At 42.7% G+C, this 22,645-nt stretch overlaps 1 protein-coding gene across 3 annotated transcripts in view; it reads right to left on the bottom strand.

Moving 5' to 3' along the window:
• Positions 1–22,645, bottom strand: part of pdzrn3b (PDZ domain containing RING finger 3b) — a 102,121-nt gene that overhangs the window by 16,107 nt on the left and 63,369 nt on the right. The window contains exon 1 of one of the 3 annotated variants that reach the window (XM_075460253.1): positions 2,743–2,834. The exons of the other annotated variants lie outside the window; for them this stretch is intronic. Within the exon in view, the coding sequence (XP_075316368.1) occupies positions 2,743–2,811 (69 nt within the window). The 5' untranslated portion in view covers positions 2,812–2,834. Of the gene's footprint in view, positions 1–2,742; positions 2,835–22,645 lie in introns of those variants that run through there. 3 annotated transcript variants of the gene reach the window in all.

Raw genomic sequence — 22,645 nt, 5'->3', positions numbered from 1 at the left:
TTCACTTCGGTTGTTTGAGGCAGTCAAGAATTTATTCGCTCAAACCTTAAGAAACTTCTGCAAGCTGAACTGTACGACTGACACACCTCGAAGTCTCACTCAAACACTCGCTGGTGTGAGCTTCACATGTTTAAGCTCACACCAGCACTCCACTATCCTTTCAGAAGCCAAATCTAATCGGAAACTGTCTAGGCCTCAGAAATGCCTTAAAAACATGAATTTCCACAGAAAAATGTACTAATTTTGAACGATAAAATAAACAAAATAAACGAGTGCTGGTTAAAATAACCTGCGGTAGAGGTTGTCCATCATTAACATATAATAGTAGTAGTGAAAGACTTTGGATCCAGAGTCTAGTAGTACATATGGTTAAACACACAAAAAGAGTCAGAGCAGCTGTAGTAATATGTGATAGACTGATAACTGTGATGTCACTACCTGAATCTAACTTACTTCTTCTGACTAAATTCATCTTTAAAATACTCAAAGGGAAACATTTCTGGGAACAATGTCAAAATCAAAGAAAGATTTAGCTTCAAAATATGAATGCAAATACATCCAATCTACCTCTAGGTGTTGGGGGAAAAAAATGATTCATTTGAGAATCACAGCTCCTTCTTTTAAGTAAACCCAACTTGTTCAGTTTTGCTCCTGAAAACGTTTTGGACAGTTGGGGAGACAACAGAGAACATTTACAGCAACACTAGAGAAGTTTGTGAACCTTAGAACCATTTGTGCTGTGGCTTTTGTTATACACATTCCCAGACCTGAAACTGCCCTCGAGTGCTGAGATACCGCAGTTCACAACTTTGGTTTCAAGCTCTGCACCTCACTGTTTTAAGTTATGAATGCTTGACATGTCTGTTGGCTTTTGATGGTGGCTTTGTGGTCTTTTCAACGACAACAAATTCATGCGTATGGCTGTACATGCACAGAGAGATTTGTAGGGGGAGCCAAAAAGCAAATAAAATTGCCAAATTCTTTGGTGTTACTTTTAGTTTAAATTTTAAAGGCTCTGACAAACTGTGGAGATTCTCCATTATTTTATCCCATTTTAACTAAATGAATCATTCGCTGCAGTTCTAAAGAAAACGTTTTCAAGGTTTCCACCGACAGAAAGATGATATGGAAAATGTAGATGTGCTTACCGACACCACAAACAATAAGTGTAATCTCTGTTTTCAAACCAGGCAGCTCATTGGCTCACTAGCGGGAAGCAAAACAACAAATGATCTCTGAGGTTAACCCCTGCGCAGAGTCTCTCTGCAGTGCTACAGATGTAAGGTGAACCTGATACTCCCCCTGTTATCTTAACTGGAAGCAGTTTTTTTTTTAAGAGCAGAATAATAGGTGAGATCCACAGAGGGCTTGATCGTTACACCAATTTAAACCAGCCACTAGCCACTCACTGCAGTAAATGGAGATGTAATTTACTGTGAAAGGAGGAAAACACTTGGCTTGGGTCCATCGTGGTGTAAAAAAAAAAAAAAAAAAAAAAGATTTATGCCTTAAAACCAGTCTTCAAAGACGTGCAACACAGCCTGTCACAGTGGAACACTGTCTGCTGTCAGCCGGGTCAGAACACTTTAAAAGGAATAAACCAGCGCTCTGAGTGTGTCGTTCCAATTAAAGTTGGCACCGCAGCAAAGCTGACAGAGAACAGCAACATGCTGTAGGTTTTGTTCTGGAAAGCCACATTCCAGTCACACAGAGAATGATTGACGGAATACATGATTCATCCAGCTAGATTTTATTCATTTGTTTCCACTATGAAGCGGGATGATTTCTAGAACAGATTTGGAGAAAAGAGGTTCACACAGATTTTCTTCTTGAGAAAATGATCCCACTTGTTAAAAACGTTCAATAAAATCAAGGCATAATTAACTTTTTCTTTGAAATATACAGCACAAAAATTCTAATATTATTTGGAATATATTAAACGGTTTGGAGAAGAGATACACTGATGGATTTTCTTTTTTAAAATTCAGACTAGGACAACTACTATCTTCTAACTTTTGAAACAGTGAAATCATCAGACCAGAAGCCCACAAACTCTAATATACCAACAGCAATATAAAGGAGAACGCAGCACACCTACAAAAAAAAAAAAAAGCAGAAAATTTCCGCTTTTCAATAAATATTTTCAGCACATAATCACAATTGTGCTCAATCAATGCTTGGATGCTACTTCCGAATGTTCTGCTCTGGGCTCTCGTGTGAAAACACTCACCCGGGGTGTTAATGATGCATCTATAACCCGCCAGCTCTGTTTTCTTTGGTGGAAAGAAAATGTGCAAAATAAGCACTCGAGTGTTAAATATAAACTTTAGCAAAAGTCAAACAGGGGTTAAGGCTCAGAAACCCCTGAGTCAGCATTCGGTTGACAATGAGGAGGTGGGCTGCGATCGGCACACATGCTTTCAGAGAGCTGTCACCTCTTCATCACCCCCTCCTTAAAGCCCAGCGCGCCACCTCTCGCTGACCCCTGCGGCCAGAGTTCAGGCTGCTCAGCTCAACCACCCACTCCACTCCACTCCACTTTACTCTACACCCACTCCGCCAGTGACCCCGGAGACATGAACAGACCCAGGTTTACTTTTGAAACTCCACAGAACACTAAACCAACTGCAGCTTGTGCCAAAATTGCCAAAAAAAAAAAAAAAGTATGACAAATAAAAAAACAAACAAAAAAACCAAAACAATCTCAGCTCCCAATAGGTTGAAGAAGCTTGGTCACAGTACCTGGCAGACTTCATAGAGTAGTTTATATTGCTCCTCAGGCTTCCGCAGGGTACAGAGGCTGCATCCCATGGTGAAGGAGATCAAACCATCCAGACTCTCCCTGTAGCCACACAAGCAGGAAGAGAGCTTTTCTTTCTGAGCTGACTCTCTTTCTGTCTGGCGAGCCTTTCTCTCACAGCTGCACAACTACTTTGGCTGACAGGACTGACTCCCCCCCCACCCCCACCTCAGCTTGTGGCTGTATCTCTGCTCTCAGCTCTCACACAGCTCTCCCCCCTCCTCACCTCACACTCTCCCTCCCTCTTTGTCGCTCTCCAGCCAACTGCTGAGCTTCTGGAGGCTGTTGCCAGAGCTCCTCCAAATACACCCCTTCATGTTTATTAAGCAGCCGCTTGTTGGTTATTCGTGAATCTGGGGGGGCTAACTCATGAATGGCGTTTACCAAAGAGGGCGACGCTACGCTCCATGAAGTCTTCTTAATTACCAAGCATCGTCACATCCAACGTGTGGAAACAAGCTGAGTGACAGAAAGGCTTTTGACTTGTTGACAAGGCCAATATGTGTCCTTTGAGGGGCTCCAGATAACACCTTTTCATTTGAAATTCAAAATACTGCAAGAACGCCCCCCCCCCCCCACCCCAGCCTTCCAGCACATAGAGGCTGACATGCGTGTGACTGTATGCTGAAAGCTTTGCAGCTTGATTATTACAGCATTCCCTCTCTGTGCCCCAGTTAAATTAGCACTTGATGACCTTTGGTAAGCTAATCCAGTAGAGAGACTCGGATCATTCTTTCCTCATGTATTTCTCCCCAAATACACAGGCCCAAAGCCTGTGTAAACAAATAAAGCAGATAAATATTTATGCTGGCCAGACAAAGTTTACCCAGCGGGACATCTGAAGCGCAGTGACACGCAGCTCTCCGGGTCCTTCACGGTGTCCACCGCTCTGTGAACAGAGAGCGGGCTCAGCTCCGTAAGCCAAATCTGGCATCTGTCCTGCTGTTTGTTCTTGTGCCACACAGCCAACCAGAAATAAATGTTTCCTCGTAGCAGCAAGCGGGGGGGACAAAGGTTTTTCGTTACAATCTGTTTGTGTGCAGACTTTAGAGATTTCTAACAGGTAGAAGATGTGATGAAATGCTGTCCCTGCAGGATGTCTTCATTCACCTCTGTGCCCATTTGATCCCAAGTCCCAGGTGCTAAGCCGCATATCTGGGTCGATTTCATGGCAGGAGGTGGGGGCGGTCCTTCGGGAGACACCCTGAACACCGATGACAGTGGTATTTCCTCCTGCCAGATGTGTCCTCTGATCCCTATCGCTACACAACTCCAGAACTGAGTAAGCCGCGTAACAAGCCAAGATTTCCAGTCAAATGTCAAAGGAAACGGAACATTTTAAGGAAACTGTCTCTAAAATGCCACAGATCCCAAAATGCGAAGCATGAAAGTAATTCCTTTTAACATCTACAAATGTTTCATCCGTCTTTTCTTTTTATACTCTGAGAAATGTCCAGCTTCCCAAATTTCCTATTTGCATGAGAACACATTTGCTGGGGATTTTGGCTAATAAGATTTCATATTTTCATTTAATCTCTATGATTTTTATTCTGTTCCACAAGTTTTCGAACAAAGCCTGCCTTCAAATAAATCCTCGCCTGTTTGTTCCCACAACCTCGTGTGGACATAATACTGGAAACTCTACGGGGAGAGATTTTAAAATACGATCCAGACCGCAAAAGAAGAGACAAAAAGCTGCCTTGGGCAAACAGTGAAGGTATCTGTGTGAACTTAACAATCAGTCATTATTACTGTGGGCTTTGCTTGTCTGGGTCCTAAAGGCTCAAACTTTCATCCCAAGCAGCATGAAAACTAATTCTACGCTCACATTAGCTGGCCTGTTGTGCCTGGGGCTTGGATCAGTGGAGAGTTTTAGCCGCCGCTCTTGCTCAGCTAATCTTTCTTTCACACTGAGATTATCCCATTCACAAAGTCAGAGCTCTGATATGAACAACTGCACCAAAGGTTATGGCAGCTGGAGCAGGGAGAACATGCAGATTAATAAACAACTGGCTGCAAGTTAAGTTTGGAGATTGGGCAACAAATGAGGACCTGTTCAACCAAAGCCAGCAGGGGAGGTGTGTGCCCGCTGTCTGTCGCCGTGTGCAGAGATTTCATTCTGCTCATGCTGATTGAATTTCTTGTCCTCCGCGTTCTTAGCTGGGGTTTGATCCGTGGCCTCGACCGAGGGACACGAGCATCAGCTTTTATTCATTACTGGTCTAGACATGACAGTGTCAGAGGCTACTATCTCAGTGGGACTGAGGCCAAACCATAATAATGTAATGCGGTTTCTTGTAATAAATACAAACATTTGGATTTTTTTTTTTTTTCTTATGAAATGGAGACACAAGGGTCAGAGGTTACCACATCCCCTCCCAATTACCAGTGGGGTGCTTTCGGAGTGTGTGGATCCTGAGCATTTTATCATTCATATTCATGGAAGCTGCCTCCTGTTGTGTCAGCATCCCACTGGACCCACGTTAAGTTCCACCTTAATCTGGAGCCACGGTGGGATCAGGTGGCCATTGCCGCAGCATACACCATCCCTGTGGGGTTTTTAGCTATAATGCAGCATCTCCCCACCCTCTGGGCTGCTTCATTCCCTTATCATAACTTGAATATAGGAAAAGACAGAAGTCACGGTCACCACTAGTACTGGGAATGATTCCCATTTTAATTATTTCACTTATCTTTTAAAATGTCAGAGTATAATTAAATGTATGCCCTAACATTACAAATGCAATAGTTTGAAATCAAACAATTTTCAATCCCCTGACATAAAAACCAAGAAAACCAGCTTCACATCTGAGAAGCTGAAGCCAGGAACTGCTGGGTATTTACATATAATTGATAAAAAATGAAAATTAAAAGGCACTGGAGGGAACTTTTTGGAAATGCACTTGAGTTAGATGAGAGCAGATATACAACCCTTGTTTATATAGATGAACAGAATCTTGTTACAATTAATAAAAAACAGCATTTGTTTCAATAAAATACCTGAGATTACTGAACAAAAGAAAAAAACTTAAACAAACTCGACTAACCCAAGTTCAAAGGCTACCTTGGCCACAGTCAGTCACTAATATTTGGGTTTCCTCGTCTCCTGGTAGTTTCCTGCCACTATTGCACAGCTATGCTTGCACTCAAACTCAAACCCCCGCAACGTCAATGGTTCTCCAAAGGTTTCAAATGGGATCAAACCCCCGCAACGTCAATGGTTCTCCAAAGGTTTCAAATGGGATTTACTTGGGGACTCATTGCTGGGAAGTTTAAAATAATCCATATTTTTCTCTGCGATAATTTCTGGATGTGTTTCGGGTAACTGTCCTACTGAAAAATCAAAGACCTGCCACTTACAGCTTAATGACATATTTCCATCTAATAGGCCTTAGAAATCTTTCATTGTTCTTGTGATGTGTTCTGTATCTCCATTACCAGAAGTAGCATAGCACAATAGAACCTCCACTATCTTTAACAGTATTTAGGGTGCAATTTTTTAAAATTGTATTTCTATTTTTTGCTCTTTCTCTTATGGATTCTTTTGGTGGCCTGTAGAGAAAGCGGTGGACACCATTCCAAAAGGTCTCGGCCTCGTTTTCCTCTGTTCTGAGAGACTCTCCTTTTTATGACAACATCAAAGCTTGTCTTCTCTTTCTAAATCTGTCTGAAAGCAAAATGCGCCATTACAATTTGTATAACAAATCCCACATTTTCTATAACTGTTTATTTTACTCCAGGCAAAGCATGGACTAATATGTTTAACTATACCTTTAATCGAATCTGAAGCTTTTTCATACTTCTCTGAGTGGAAAGTGCACCCGGTGCACATGATGCTCATTGTCTTCAGTCCATATAGTGGCACCCGTTCACATCCATCCAAATGTATGTAACCTGATCGTTACACTTCAACCTGCCACATGGCAAACTGCTGAGCCATTCATCTCTCAGTTATCAGAGTACAGACAGGGATTTTTTAAAAGGCGGACTTAAGAGCGTGTGGAGACAAAGTCTGCAGAAGGTGGCGACGTGGAAACATGCAAAGAAACTGGACACTGATGGCTGAGAGTGATAAGACAAGGAGAAAGCATGATGTTCAGGTCGTCTAGCGCGGCTCTAATGCACAGTCCAGACGGCAGCAAGAGGGAAACAGGGAGGATTAGGACGGATAGGGTGACGGGAAAACGATAATTGGCTGCACATTGGAAATTCATGAGAAGAAGTTTCTTATTTGGCTTGTCTGTTTTATTGAGTGTTACTGCTCAGTGAGATAGTAGATACCAAATTATCTTTACGGGGACTTTACGGGGTCCTTAGCTGTTCCCCCAACTGTGCTGGGAAACAACAAATACTGAATACCACAGAATCTTTTACATCTAGTCTGGATCATGAGACTCTTTGAGAGCCCTGAAATGGTTTTTGAAGCAAAGTTGAAAACTTTCTTTGTAATTAGCACGAATGTGAATCTTTGTTCACTCGAGACAAAAAAAAAAAAAGAGACTTAGCCTACTCAGAAAACGCACAGTTTCATAATGGTACAAGTTGTTAACTTCAGTGTAGCTTCAAAATTGCAATGAAAGGAATCCCTTTTCTTTGAGCAATCACTGATACTCCTGAGGGTTTATTTGGACTGCAGCAACAACACAGCTTTGTCAGATTTGAAGCTGCATCATCACACAAATGGGAGCAGTTGAAAATGTTGATTATATGACGACACGGGGAGAACAAGCTGCAGCTCTGTGATGCTTTTAAACAGTTTTCACTTGGATGCGCCAACAATTTACTGTAGCTAAAGCCATAGAGGAAGGAACCTTGGGTAACAAATATTAGTCATTTATTCATTCTATAAGGAAAACTGTCAGATTCCCCTGCACAGCTGGCCGTTTGTGAAATGAACTCACTACTGATGTGCATGTCTCGCCGTTAATTTAACTACAGCTGCTCACACTAGTGTCGTGTTGAAAGAAATACATATGCGTTACTCGGCCCATTCTAGTCTGATTGCTATCGCAAAATGTTACAGAAAAAGTTCTAAGTTCAGTGCGCACCCACTGCCACGTTCAGTTCCATCAGATTAATGAAGAGCAGTGATTGTCTTTAATGGCTGGAAAATCTCTTTAACAAACAGAGCTCACAAAAACATGAACTAAACTCAAAAAAATTACTCTAAATTCCACCTACAGATCTATCAAGTGTTACAGTACAAAACCGCTGAAGAACTACATACTCCACTGTACATAAACAAGTTGTTTTTGAAGCCAAAATATTATCCAGCAACGTTTAACATATTTAGAGCACATACAGTGATTAAAGACTTTCTATTGAGTTGCTTTTGGCCTCGTCTTAAAGGGATAGTTCGCCTCTTTTGACATGAAGCTGTATGACATCCCATATTAGCAATATCGTTTATGAACATTGACTTACCCCCTGCTGCGTCCTGTGAGCCGAGTTCCAGCCTCGTTTTGGCGTTGACGAAGGTAGTCCGGCTAGTTGGCTGGGGTTTAAAAAATAAAGCGTTTTGCTTCTCAAAACAATATGCGTTCAAAAGAGTAATACATTTGCATCACAAAATCGTTCAACAAAAAAAGTCAGACCTCACAATCGCTTGGCACTATTTTCTCTCCCTTCGTATCACTGCTGATGTGTAAACTGTGCAGACCGAAGTGCAGACCGAGCAGTCCCCTGCTTCCGAGCAGTAAATACCGTAACAGGTGCGGCTGTCGGCAGGTGGCTGAACGCATTGATATGAAGGGAGGCAAAAATAGCGGCAAGCGATTGTGATTTTGTGATGGAAATGTATTACTCTTTTGAACGCATATTGTTTTGAGAAGCAAAACGCTTTATTTTTGTGGCCCCAGCAAACTAGCAGGACTACCTTCGTCAACACCAAAACGAGGCTGGAACTCGGCTCACAGGATGCAGCAGTGGGTAAGTCAATGTTCATAAATGATATTGCTAATATGGGAAGCGCCGTCTTTTCAAGGCAAGCGCCAGGCCTGAAATGTCATTTTGACGTCCTCAGAACTGTAGAGGATGTGAGAGGAGAAGGGATGTGTAATGCCGCCGTGTTAATGGAGATGCCAGATGAGCAAACAGGAGTGGCAAGAGGGAGTGAGAGCTAGCACAAGGGATGTTAAAAGGAGGTGCGAAGAAGATGGGGAGAACCCACAGAGGAGGAGGCAGGGCAGACACAGAAACTAAATGTGTGGAGGGGTTTAATGAGTCTCCAGCTCCTCTCAACTGTACCGCTGGGGCCCTGAGGATCTCAGTGTGTGTTTGTGTGTGTGTGCCCACCTCTGAAACGCTGGCCTGTGCATAATTTATCAGACAGCTGTCAGCATTGTACTCCTATTTACTTTTACCAAGGCAGATCCTGCGCCAACAGGGACCCCAGCCAGTAAGAGTGACAGCCACAGAGAATGTTAAATTGCACTCTCAAAGCACTAATAATGCCATCACTACCTCTTCAGTGTAATTATGTTTGAAGACTGATATGTTCAAATATTTAAATAATTGGCTCATACTCGCACACCCACACCCACAAAAACATACATGTTATTGGATGTTTTTAGGGATACATATGTACTGTATGTATATGTGTGTGTGTTTTTTAAAACATATAAATCTGTTTCCCCTGCCAACATTTAAAAAGACCACTAGGCTTTTTAGCTGAAGACTAACAACCCTTATGAAGGAGTATAAAGTACAATCTGTATCCATTCCTTGTAGGTGGATGTATGGATAGGCAGGACTTGAGTGTAAATGAATTGGTCGTAAAGCAGAGAGAAAAGCTCCTGCAGTGAATCACTTTGCTTTTTCCCCTGCAGACTACCCTGCAGACTACCACCACCTATGAGAGACCTGTGTTTGACTCCATAATAGGGATAGTAAAACACCACCTAACCTTTGCTACTATAATAACTTCTCCGCGACTGCATAATGGAAAGGTAGAACAAAATACTATTTACATTCTAATTATCCAAATGCCATGACATTTTTGCAGAAGGTAACTCATGCTGCTTATCAACACAGTTATTAGGTGGGATATTAAAAGGAGTTCATATTTCATCCCCTCTCCTGTAGTGAGACCAGGGCTTCATGGTGATGTGCCTTCACTCTGAGGCTCTCTGTAGGGCTCTGCCAACTCTGCAGTCCCCACAGAGTTCCTGTCACCAGCTTATTTCCCCAAGCCTTCATCACTCCCAGCTGCTCCAGCATGTTGGCAGCCAAAGTCACCAACGAAAGCCTCCAGCAAGACTGGGTGCAGAGTGAGAAAGTGTGGGGACATGCAGAGCTGATATATAAAAGTGGGCAGGCTGAGAACTTACAGAGTGAAATTGCTCTGGACTGAGATTAAAAGGAGGTATACAAGTAGTCAATATGGAGTTTCATCCATCAAGTTGTTACAGCTAGGGGCTCTGCTGGTAGAGAGGGCTGTCAGGAAGATTCCCAGTTCCCCTGTTCCATTAATCAGTAGCTGGGTTTTCACTCACTAGTGAAGCAAATCTGAAGGGATTTTGTGCACAGCCATGAAAAAAGAAACGTGAATCAGAAAGGTTTCCATAAACTGGTTTGAAGCAAATGAACTTGGTTGTGTAGTGTTATCAGAGGGAGCAGTATAGGCTATGTTGCAAGAGGTTGTAGAAGGAGTTGTGTAAACCTAAAAACTAGAGGTCTTACCTTCATCAAAATGACAACACTTCAAAATGGAGAGAACTATTATTGTTTTATCTCTGGGAATATCTGGTATATCATACTTTATCTGGGAGGATATAGTATGATACTTACGTGAATTCATTGTTTGTTGGCTCAGACCGAAAACAGCTTGTAAGTTACATTATTTAATGCTTCACCAAGTTAAGTGGCAATTGTCAGAGTTGTTTCCATTCCTCTTCATGTTTATCAAGTCTTTTTCGATTCTAACATTTCCATTCACCCTTTTTTGTTCACATCTTCAAAAACCTTGCAACTAACTATTGACCTCTGAGCTCAGAAATATATTTGAGGTTTTCTTTGCACAAATGAAACATTTGGAGTTAGAAATCATAGCAAACCCTTTGACAATGCCAACGTTTTACGGTAAAATGGGTTCGGTTCCTTGAGTGGAAAGGGGGAATGAGTCAACCTGTTTGAGTGAAAGGTAACAAAGAGTGAGTTACAGCCTAATCTCATTACATTACAGTGCTCTTCCAAATGAAAAGCTCCTCGTGAGAGCTGAGGTCATTGAGAGGTAAGTGACTGACATGTTGGTTGACATCACTCAAATGTCTCAATGCTCAGACAGACAGCCAGGTTTAACTGCCCGAAGCCCACTGTGATAAATGATCCCACTGCCCCAGAGGGGGAAATGTTATGTTTTACACACATTCCTGCCTTTAGTACTCCACAGGAAATTGGATGAAATTGCTAGTGATGCTAACTAGGTGTCCTGGCCAGTCCGTAAATCTCTTTACTGGGTGACCCCTGGCTCATTAGTCCAGCCGAGGCAATGACCTCAAAGGCCGTACGGGCAGTGAAGACCGACTTACAGCCTCCCTGTTGTTTTTGCTGAACCAGTGAGCAATTTCAAAGAGAGATGTCCACTCCCCATCAGAAGCGTCAGGCTCTGTCAGATGTAACATTCTAAACATCACTTTAACCGATGGTCATCACGTCATATGTGGTTGAGTAAACCTCTATATCAAGAAGTAATACAGAGGGAAGATGAAGGAGCTTTCTAACAGTTTTTCCTGCTTCTTTGGCAGAGAAAAATGGCATCCACTTCACCTCTGAACTTTTCAATACACAGATATATTTCCAATCCCAAGGAAAAGACACAGGTAATCCCAAACGATGAGCACTGCCTCATTAAACATTAACAACAGGTGTGAAATAGCAAGTCGTCCACCACAATGTAATCATTAACTGAGAAAGCCTATGGGATTCCAATTTGGTTTGATGATGGGGGCTGATGTTTTGGCATTTCATTTTCTTTGTCACAGTCATTTGGGAAGTGTAAATGGCTTTAAGCAATGCATTTAGTGCTGATATGGTAAATGCACATCTCTACCTGCCCCAATATCCATTTTCAAACAAGTCAGAGAAACCTGCTAGCATCCGTTAACATCTGGCTTTTGAGCGCAATGGCAATGGCAAAGTGTTAAATCAGGATTAAGTGCCACGGAAAATTATCCTGCAATAGTGGGCATTTATTGGCTTCAACCTGCATTGAGAGAAACACAACACCTGGGTGCAAGTGCTAATTTTCACTGAGGATACTGAGCTACTGAGTGTCCACACTATATACTGTCATTATATAAAGACACATTTATCAACCGCAATGTCTCACATGGAATCTCTGCAACTGATTGCAACATTTGTCTGGCAAAAAGAGAAGAAACTGATTGATTTTACATGTCTGTGAGACAGCTGGCAGCTCACTCTCAGTTCGCTATGTGGAGGTGACGTCCGCAGTCAAATAAAAAATAATGAGCGTGCCCTCTGAGCACAAAGGGTAAACACGCTACCACTGACAATGGGAAAAGGATTTAACCAGCTTTGGAAAAAAAACAAAGATGGAAAAAAAACAGCTTAAGCACCCTACTTTTGGTGTAAAACCAGCAGATGATTAACATATTGCCACAGGGTTGAGCTTTAGAAGTTGACTGACTACAAAACAGCAATGTTTCAAAGATTCAAAGTCTCAAAGTAGGTTGTGAGACAAAAAATACAAGATGAGAAAAAAATGAAAAGTTGAAACAATTCTAACATTAGGTCATCATTAGGTCATTAGTTATGTGAAACCGTAAAAATGGCCGATAGCGAAACCTGGTAAGCTTGCATTAGCAGGATTTTCTGTCACTTATTATGCAAACAGTTGTGAACGCTCTGTAATGAATTCGATCTCTCCAATAAATTTCTCACTAATGCCTCCCATGACGCATCTGCTCATGACAATACTAACCAGGTTCGCCTGAAGCAAATTTAATTATCAACTCCCAGCGAATCCAAATGTGTTCAATGCTCCCATTCTCCACTACTGATCGAGTGATTCACGCAATCAGCGAGGCTTTTAACAAAAGACGCGCTAATGACATTAGCCTAAATGGAAAATTAATTTGTGACATGTGTCAATAGAAGTATGGAAGTGACCGCGCAAAGCGGTTTTTGAGGTGCAAATACAGACATTTAGAGTGTCGTTGTATTACTCAGGAAGTGTTTTAATGTTGTACAGACCATCCAAAGAGTCGGGTTCAGGCAACAGCAAAAAGATGTTAATTTCCTGTTTAGTTGACAAATGAGTAAAACTATTAGGACATTCATTAAACAAATTGATAGATAAAAACTACACCTTTTTCACATGTATATCTTTAAAATGAAATACTTTGCATAATTGGCTGCCAGGACAAATGGAAAACAACTTTTAACGAGAGGTACAGGTCATTTATGAAGACATCTAATTTTTGATTCAGCCTGTGGGCTCAGTGTGCTTCACATCAATCCAGGAATTGGAAAATGGCCCCAAAGTGCAGGTTTCTCTTTGATGCGCTGAGCATCATGAACCAAAACATAATTTCTTGAGTGCTGTTTCTACTAAAACATCTTTAGGGAGACTGTATTTTATTGAAGATAACAAAAAAATACAAATTCAGCCCCGTAGCCGCCACACTTTCTGGCATTCACACCCCATTCCTTGCCAAATGGAAGAGAAGAAAAGAATGCTTTTAAGGAACCCAAGCTTGTAATTTTCATCTAGTTCCAACATCATTTGCAGTGAAGTACCCCGGAAAATGCTGTCTTTATAGAGGACTGTACTGTGGGGATGCCAAGAGGATCGAGTCCATTAAGCATTAAGAGAGGGAGACAGAGCCATCTTCTCTCTGCAAAAGTGAAGAGCTGCAAGAGGAGACACAGAGAGGGACAAAAGAGCCACAGACAGAGACGAATGGTGGGTAGGCAGAGCAGATACTGGGGGTGGAGATGCAAGGGAGGAGTGAGGAGAAAAATAGAGGGAGGGCTGGGACTTAATGAGGAGACAGTGATTTCAGGAGGGAGTGGGGGGGATGGGTTGATCTTTGACCTCTCAGATCCCTCGGTGCGTGTGACAGGCCTGAGTTCAGAGGGAGGATTAAGGTAATGACGAGAAGTAATGAGAACAGAGCACACATTCATGAGCCCCGACACTCCCCAAAAGCAACAATTATGCTCCCCGCCCCCCATCTTCTCTGCTTAGTGTGTGTGCCCATACCTGGACATTGTCTTTGCCTGTGGTGGCTCACTTCAGCATGAAAGAAGGGGGCCACCGCACACAGATATAGAGGCGTGAAATAATGCTGAAGAATAACCCTGACCCTTCCGTTAATGGGATACGTAGCCTTTGTTCCGCTTTACAAGGACGTCTTTTTGCTTGTATAGATGGCACTTTAATCAAACTTGACAGGAATGAGTTAAAGCAAAGTGTTGATTTGATATGCAAAAAGCACTCAATGAATCAACAAGGATTTACCATCCAACTATTCCCAAAATCATAGTAAATCCATCCATCCATTTTCTATACCCGTAGAATCCGTTGTTCGGGTCGCGGGGGGGGCTGCAGCCCATCCCAGCGGTCATCTGGCGAGAGGCGGGGTACACCCTGGACAGGCCGCCAGTCCATCACAGGGCCACACAGAGACAAACGAGACAAACAACCACACACACGCTCACACTCACTCCTAAGGACAAATTCAGAGAAACCAATCAACCTGACATGCATGTTCTTTGGACAGTGGGAGGAAGCCGGAGTACCCAGAGAGAACCGACGCATACACGGGGAGAACATGCAAACTTCACAGGAATTAGCTCCCTGACTTCCAAGCAGGAAACCCGATTAGGCTCTTGTGGCTGAATTTTAAATGTTAGTTGCTCTTAAATTTCCATTTTCTATTGCATTTTTTTTTTGGTTTGGGCCACAAAGCCTGGTTGGTTAGACAAGACAATAAACTACCTTAGAAAGCTTCAACCAACATTATCGAAGTCACCATGGCATTACGTTCAATGAAAGTGACGTCACCAGTGAGAAAATACCCTTTATGTCAAAAATTGACAAAAAAGGGATACCCTGGGCTTTTAAAAAGGCTGAGTGTCAGTATGTGATGAGTGAGAATGGGTTAGCAAAACTGCAAAATATTCACTAATGCCAGCAATGGTATGATATGGATGTCAATTAGAGATGTAAATATAACCTCATACAAATCTGAACCCTTTTCTAAGTTAAATATGTGTTAATCTGTTTGAGGATCCCTGGATTCGAGTATAAAGCGATTGATGGCCCAATATTCCATTCAAAGTCTGTCAACTAAGTTTTGTTGCAGAAAATGCAATAATTCTGCATGAGCGTGCGAGAATATATTGCAAAAACATGCTGGGGCAACATGGTTTGAATGATGGAGGGCCTGATATTTTTTTTAGATAGAAGTGGCTCAGACCGCTGGGATAGGCTCCAGCCCCACCGCGACCCGACCGACGGATTCAGCGGGTATAGAAAATGGATGGATGGATAGAGGTGGCTCATACCAAGGTCACAAAAACGCAATTATTTTCCTAGAATTCTACACTAGTAAAAATGTTGTCATGAATATCATGTTGAATTTCTGCCAGCACGCCACTCAGAAAATCAGAAAATTCTGATCAAATGTTTTGCACACAAACGTCCATTAACCACAAATATTGAAGTAAGTACAACCTAAGGCAGGTAGCAATTTGCCATGTTTACTTTAGGGTCATTACTTGGTCAACCATTTATAGCTTCTCTAGAAAAAAAATGGTTTTTGAATGTCTTCTGACAAGGCCAAGAGTGAGGAGGGACCTTTAAAAGGTCACGCTCCGTCTGCAGCTGACTGGTGAAACACGACGTCATTCTGAGGTCGGCACAATCCCTCTCAGTCGTTTCAGAAATCCTGGCTTTATGCTTAACACCTTCAAAGCAACATTTAAGTCCTCGTAATGAGGATGCCACATGTCGATATCACCTTTCACAGGCTCCACTTGACTGGCGCTCCTGTTGGACGGAGTCACGTTCACTGGAGCACATCTGCCTTTTTTTTTTTTTTTAATCACATGTTTTCAATTACTTCAAGAGTGCACGGAACCAACTTCGGCGGTAATTCAATAAGGACACAAAGAGGCAGGTCAGGCGGGTGGGGCGGCCCTGGCATTGTCCCCGGCCAGCTGAGTGACGGGGTTGAGTTTAGGACCTTGGAGCACACAGTGGTTACTTTGTACATGTCAGTCAAGCCGTGACACGGACGGCCTGCTGGGATGCTGGGGGGCACGTACTGAGAGACAAGCGAGGTGAGAGGTCCTCGACCACAGGGCGGACCCCCACCAGCAGGTGACCCCCACACACTGCCTTGGAAAAAAAACAACCTGTATAACAATAAGTGGAGCAAAGCAGCTGGCTGCTGTAACACAACACTGAAGTGTGTAAGGACGGATTTCCTTGGAACTTTATTTTATTAGCTGGAGCTAATAAAGATATCACACATACTTCAGTGGTAAAAGTATGGGTTTAAAGTTTGCCAGGCACAAATAACATAGACTGGTTTTATGAACATGTTTTTTTTCAGCTGCAGTTGACTGTTGTGTTAGAAAACAATCTGCAGAAACTTAAATGCTTCTCACAGTGCCAAAAGAGTCCGAGCTTTCCTTTCAACTGAAGTTAACCCTTTTCAGCCCCATCCATCTATGTCAAAGTGTCTCACTGCAAAGTACTCCCTCCTCGGTCCTCCACTGACTATGCTTTCTTAACTACTCCTCTCAGTCGACACACCATCCTCAGACTGCTTCGAAGCGCTGAGGCAGAAAAAAGATCGATATTTTGTGGCTGAGTGGGTGAAGCGAGGAAGCATCAAGTGCGCGTCAAGGCTGGTAGTCACAACAGCAGCAATGAACAGCAGCCAGTGAATAATACAAACAAACCTGAGGATCAACCCTTCTGAGCAAAAAAGTCCCTGATTTACTGATTGGAGATTCCAGCTGATCAGCCTGGATCATTATCAAGGGCTCTTCCAACGTAAACACTGGAAAACTAACCAATGTACTACACAGGGTAAAAGTGCTGGTCCACCTATCATTCAGATTTTGCTTCCAAGGAAGTAGAAATCTTTTAAAGTGGTCTTGAGCAATAGGTCTTCAGGCTTTCTGATGGTCTTTCAAAGTTTAAAGTTGAGCTTTTTCAATCATTTCAGAACTTGCATTTGCCTGTTTTCAAGAATATGCCCTTTGTTATAAGTAGCATATCACAAAGACACATAATTTAATCCCATTTCTTTCGTTGCATCTACAAGTTCCCAAAAAGGACACAAAACACATTCTTATAGCAATCAAAACTGGACTTTTAAAATGAATGTAATCATGTTAGTCTGATCCAAATAGTACGAAGTTGAGCTTCCAGACTGGACTAACACATCCAGATAATGCGTTGGGGAATAATTCGTCCCTGCATGTATCTGATAAACTAGACTCAAAGGGGCCTAGATGCTCTGAACATGCTTTAAACTTCCATCTCTTTGCATCTTTTAGTAAAAACAAAGAAGTGTGTGTGCATTAATACAGGCAAATTCCCAATAAAGCGGGTCTCATTCACATATTTTTCTGTCTTTTATTTCGTCAGACAGCTAAGGCTACGGCTACACGAAAACGAAACGAGGTTTTTTTTTAAAACGGGTACGAAAATTCTTGCGACCACACGGCAACGCTGCTGTAAAGACTCAGGTCCAGAAGAAAACGGATGAAAACGATGAAGTACACATGCCACTGTGTCACGCCACGCTGTGAGACAATAGAGAAGTCTCACAGCGTCAACGTTTGACTGACGCAAAAACGTTTTCGCTGTAACAATGGAAACGAAACGACCTCGTTTTCAAATCTTCCCACTCTGGAACCCGTTCTCAAAAACTATCGTTTTGGGGTAGTGGGAACGCCGGCTCCGCGTGGCCGCGACAGCGAAACGATAAGAAAAAGTATCGTTTACAGTGAAAAACGTTTTCGTGCAGCCGCAGCCAAAATGTGTCAGAAATTGTGAATGAAAATCAGCCCATAAGGACAATGTGTCAGCTCATCGTCGCCTAAAGCACTTCCAGACTGCCGCTCTGCTCTCGTAAAACTCTAATCTTATAACTACAGCATCATCTGACAAAATCTCCATTCAAGCAACTAAAAAACATCTGCGCACCAAATTGATTTATGCTTTCATGTACAATGATCTCCCACGGAAAAAAGTGTCAGAATGTTTTCTCTCACAGATAAAAACATGTACCATAACACACTGCTCTCTCATCTCCTCCCCCTCAATAATCAATGTATACAGATACATACTTCAGTCCACAGCTTGATTCAGCTCCCACACATGGAGCTGTGGGTATACCTTTGCTGGGATCAGAAAATAATGGCACAGTCGAGCTGTAACTATAGCTCAACTCAACACTACACGTATCCTTTCGGAAGGATTGAGAAACCTAAAATAGTATTTTTTTCACCAATAAAGTGTTTCCCAAAGAGATATTAGCTGAAACCTTTGAGAAAGTGGTGGCCTGAAAAACTACAGCAGATGAACAGTTTCTGAAAGTGATGTCCTGAAGAAACAGAAAAAATATCCAGCAAAGACCTGACACGGGACCTGAGTGATGCATCTGGACCATCAGCTGATCCATCTACTGTTCACTGAAGCCTCATCAGAAATGGGCTCCATGGAAGGGTGGCTGTCAAGAAGCCATTCTTAAGGAAGGGAAACAGGGAGAAAAGGCTGGGGTATGCCAAATGACAAGAACTGGACTGAAAATCTGGCAACAGGTCTGAATCCTGCCCACAGCCCAGGCCTCAACATTACTGAAGCAATGTTAATGAGATGGAGACTGTTCAGACCTTCAAATACCTGGGGGGTGGTGCTGGATAATAAACTGGAGTGGTCTGCCAACATAGAAGCAGTGTACAGGAGGGGCCAGAGCTCGGGTCCTTCAATATCTGTAGTGCACTGTTCTATGCTGTTGTTTGCTGGTGAAAAAGGCTGGTTCTGTTGTAGGCAGAAAGCTGGACCCTCTCAATGCTGTGGTGGAGCAATGGATGAGGAGGAAATTGTATTCTGTTTTGGAGAATAATAAACTTCCTCTCCACAGCATCCTGGCAGGACAAGATGCTGTGGACCTGTTTGGATGCTGTTTACCATTTCTGAATCGTGTTTTATGTTTTGTTTTATGTATTGTTGTTTTTATCCTGTTGTAACGCACTTTGAGTACCAGTTGGCTATTGTAAAGGGCTATATAAATAAAGTTTGATTGATTGATTGATTGCCAGAGGAGCAGCTGCAGTGAGAGGCTCATCTCTCTGCGCTGCAGGACTGAGAGGTTCAGGAGGTCCTTTGTCCCCACAGCCATAAGGCTTTTTAACAGTGACTGCTGAGGTCTTCTCAAATTCATTTTAAGATTTATTTAGTCATTTATTATTATTATTATTATTAATATTATTATTATTGATTAATATACAATCATTGTAAATATTTATAATTGTTTGAGCTACTTGACTAATTTGAATTTCCCCCATTGGAGGATAAATAAAGTATTTTTCTATTTCTATTCTATTCTATGTGGGATCATCTTGACAAAGAAGAGCTTTGGAATGTCCTTCATGAAGCCTGGACAACATTTCCTGAAGACTACTTAAATAAATGACAGAAAGCTTGTCTAATACGGTTCAGGCTGTGTTGAAGAATAAAGGTGCTCATATCAAATACTGACTTTCAAGCTTGTTAGAACTGTAAAAACCCTGTATTTGCCCTATATACTATATTTCCATTTATCGTTCGCATGTAAATATACAAAACACTGCACCTTTTTTGCTTTTCCAGGAAATATGTGACGAAATGAGGGGTCCTATAGGACCTTATAATATATAATCATAAAGAAAGAGTTGAAGAAATATGTTATTGTGAAAATAGTTTGATTAACTTGTAAAAAACAAATCAATAAAACCCAAAACCAAACCATGAAAACCAGAAAAAGTTCCAATTATTGGACTAAGGACTCCCTATAGCTCTGTCCTCCTCCCACCACTGTGTCCCAGTGAGTTTTCATTAGTTATCTCTTGGTAATACCCCCCCAAAAGACAGAGTCACGGACTAAAATGCTGTCTCGCTAACACCTCTGCTTTGATGCCGTCTGTCTCACCACAAAGAGGCTCCCTGTGGGAGGAACAGGTGAGCAGGAGCAGGAGCAAACCTGTTAGTGAGCCTCAGCACTGGAAAAAAAAAACATAACTAAAATAACTAAAAGTAGCCTAACCTTTAAAAAAAATGTAAGAACTAGATAGAATTTCATATAACCTCTAACACTAATACAAGCAGGAAATTAGCAAGGATTTTTCCATTAGATGCAGCAGTAATGCAGCCTTTTTTTTTTTTAGGAACTCCTCTGTTCTGTGTAACTGATGGAGAAACTGTCAGAAAGGTAGCATCTGAGAGGACAACAACAATGAAGCTAATGCACACACTGGGCACTATCCCAGTCGCCAAGGAAACGCACCCTGTCTCTGACTGTCACCATGGTAACCCGCATTCAAAAAGTGTCCAAGAATCCCTTCAAAGGACGATGCCCTGCTATTTCTACCTAGAGTCTTCCCGTCTTCGTCTGTATCAGAGAGCATGTGACTATGTCCATTTATAGTGTTACACTCGATGGATGAGATCAAAGTGATGAACAAATTAAAGTTACATAAACCCAAACAACAACTCTGAGGTCCGACCCTTCCATCTGTGTAATAATCTGTTGTAATCTTTTCCAATTAACAAGGAAATAATGACCAATACCAGGTTCCATTGGCCAGTCAGCACAGCACTGTGTACATCATTGGCTTTGAGCTGGTGGCTGCTAAATCAGCTCAGCTCCACACATAACACGTCATGTTATGCAACCCCAACTGGACTGAGAACGAGATTTACTCCATCCAGTGAGTTATAATGCTGCTCGTGCTGTGCAATGAGTGCAAGGGCTCAGGTGAACACAAAGCTGGTTTCTCTCTGTGCATTTTCACTTTGGAAATAGATTGGGGGTGGGTGGTGGGGGGCAAAAGGATGTCAGAGCAAGCAGATATTTTGAACGTGTGTGCAAGTGCATGTGCATTTCAGGAGTGGGGGGCGCACACGTTGCCATGCATGCTCCGATGGGGCCGCTCGGCAGGCAGCCGGGCAGAGATTAACTCCTGATTACATCACAAATCTGCCCCAAACCGCTGCCCTCTGCTAATATGCGCAACGCTGAGATTTGGATTGCAGAATCCACCCCTGACGACACACATGGAAAAACAAACGGAGGCATGCACGTTCACTGCACACTCCACGAGCGGTGGGGAAATAAACAGCTCGCCCATGCAAAACTTTCATAATAGCTGAAAGCCTGAGGCCACTCAGAGTTCAGCTGCTGTGCTGCAGTCCAGACTAAACAACCCTCAGAGATCACCCGATCTGCTCTCAACTGACGGAGAGGTCATGAAATTTGAGAGGGACGGAGGGAGAACCACCACAGGGTTACATCCACCAGCTCTGAACACTCGCAGAGTGAAGTCGGTGAAGGCAGCACAGTCTCCTGACCTTAGTCACATCATCTCCCCTCTGCTGCACTTCTTCTCCTCATTTTTCTCTGAACATATATTTTGAAAAGCTTGTCTTATAAGGTTTGATATCACCTTATAACCACATTTAGTTTATGAGCTGGACTCTGCAGGGGGGGACAAAAATGTTCTCTTACGATGTGCAATAATGCAACATTGAAGAGCAAACAATCTTCCATCCTCTCTGCAGTATGTGAGGATGATTTCTGCACCGTCAGAACAAATGCCTCCGTTTCATTTCAAGGCGACACACAAAAACTAAAAGCTACGGGGTAAATTCTGAAACCTTTCTGGTATCTCTTTCTTAAAATCCACACAAAAGTAACAGGACGTTGTTTTTTTCTGAAGGGACGAGGATCAAATATAGGCTTTCTGTCAAAGACAGCTCTGGGTGAACTTCTAAAGAGCCACACTGCCACCTACTGGTGACATCAAGAAGTCTGGGATTTAACACAAATGCAGAGGAACAAAGGATCCTCGCGTTGAAAGTTTTTCTCTTTAGCTGTCAAATTACACAGAGACACTGCAGTGACTGTGTCCAGTAATGCCGAGAGAAATCAAATGAGAACAAGAGGTGGAAGGATAAGGGAAAGGAGTGAAATAAAGGTAGACATGAAAGAGTCAGAGTAAGAGGGGGAGTGTGGCTTTTGCCAAACTGGAAATTTGTGGAAACAGCTTCAACAAGTGGCTTAATCTCAGAGTGCCGTCCTGCGGGGGAGGAGGAGCCACACTGGTGTTTACCTGCTAGATTCTACAGCAGCTCATCAATCTCAGTGAAGGCCTCACACCGTCCGCCCCTGCTCCTGCTGGCATCTCATAACTCTTCCCTCCCTCCTTCTGTTTCAGTATCAACTACCTCTCCAACATGTGTGTGTGTATAGATGTCTGTTTTTGGATGTTCCAGGAGCCCAGCTGGTTATGTCGACAGTGGGAGGAGAGGGAAGAGGAAAAAGAGGGAAAGGAGCTTAGGGAGCTGGAGCCGTGGCTCCAGTCTAGCATGACTAACATGTCTGGGTGCATCCGTGCCCCACGGGGAAAAACATACAAAACGTGTACCATAACACACTGCTCTCCCACCTCCTCCCTCTCTATAATCAGTGTGTTCAGATGCTCACTTTCCCCCAGTTAACTCGCATTTCCATGTCTCTTAGCCCAGCTGCTTGTGGCAGTAATAACAGCAATGACAGGAGGGCGACTGGAAAAGCTTTAAAGCAGAATCTTTTTGGA

The sequence above is a fragment of the Odontesthes bonariensis genome, chromosome 3 (assembly GCF_027942865.1).
Source record: "Odontesthes bonariensis isolate fOdoBon6 chromosome 3, fOdoBon6.hap1, whole genome shotgun sequence".
In the NCBI taxonomy this organism is placed as follows: Eukaryota; Metazoa; Chordata; class Actinopteri; order Atheriniformes; family Atherinopsidae; genus Odontesthes; species Odontesthes bonariensis.
Note: the sequence above shows the minus strand (reverse complement) of the source record. Positions and strands in the feature narration are given on the sequence as shown.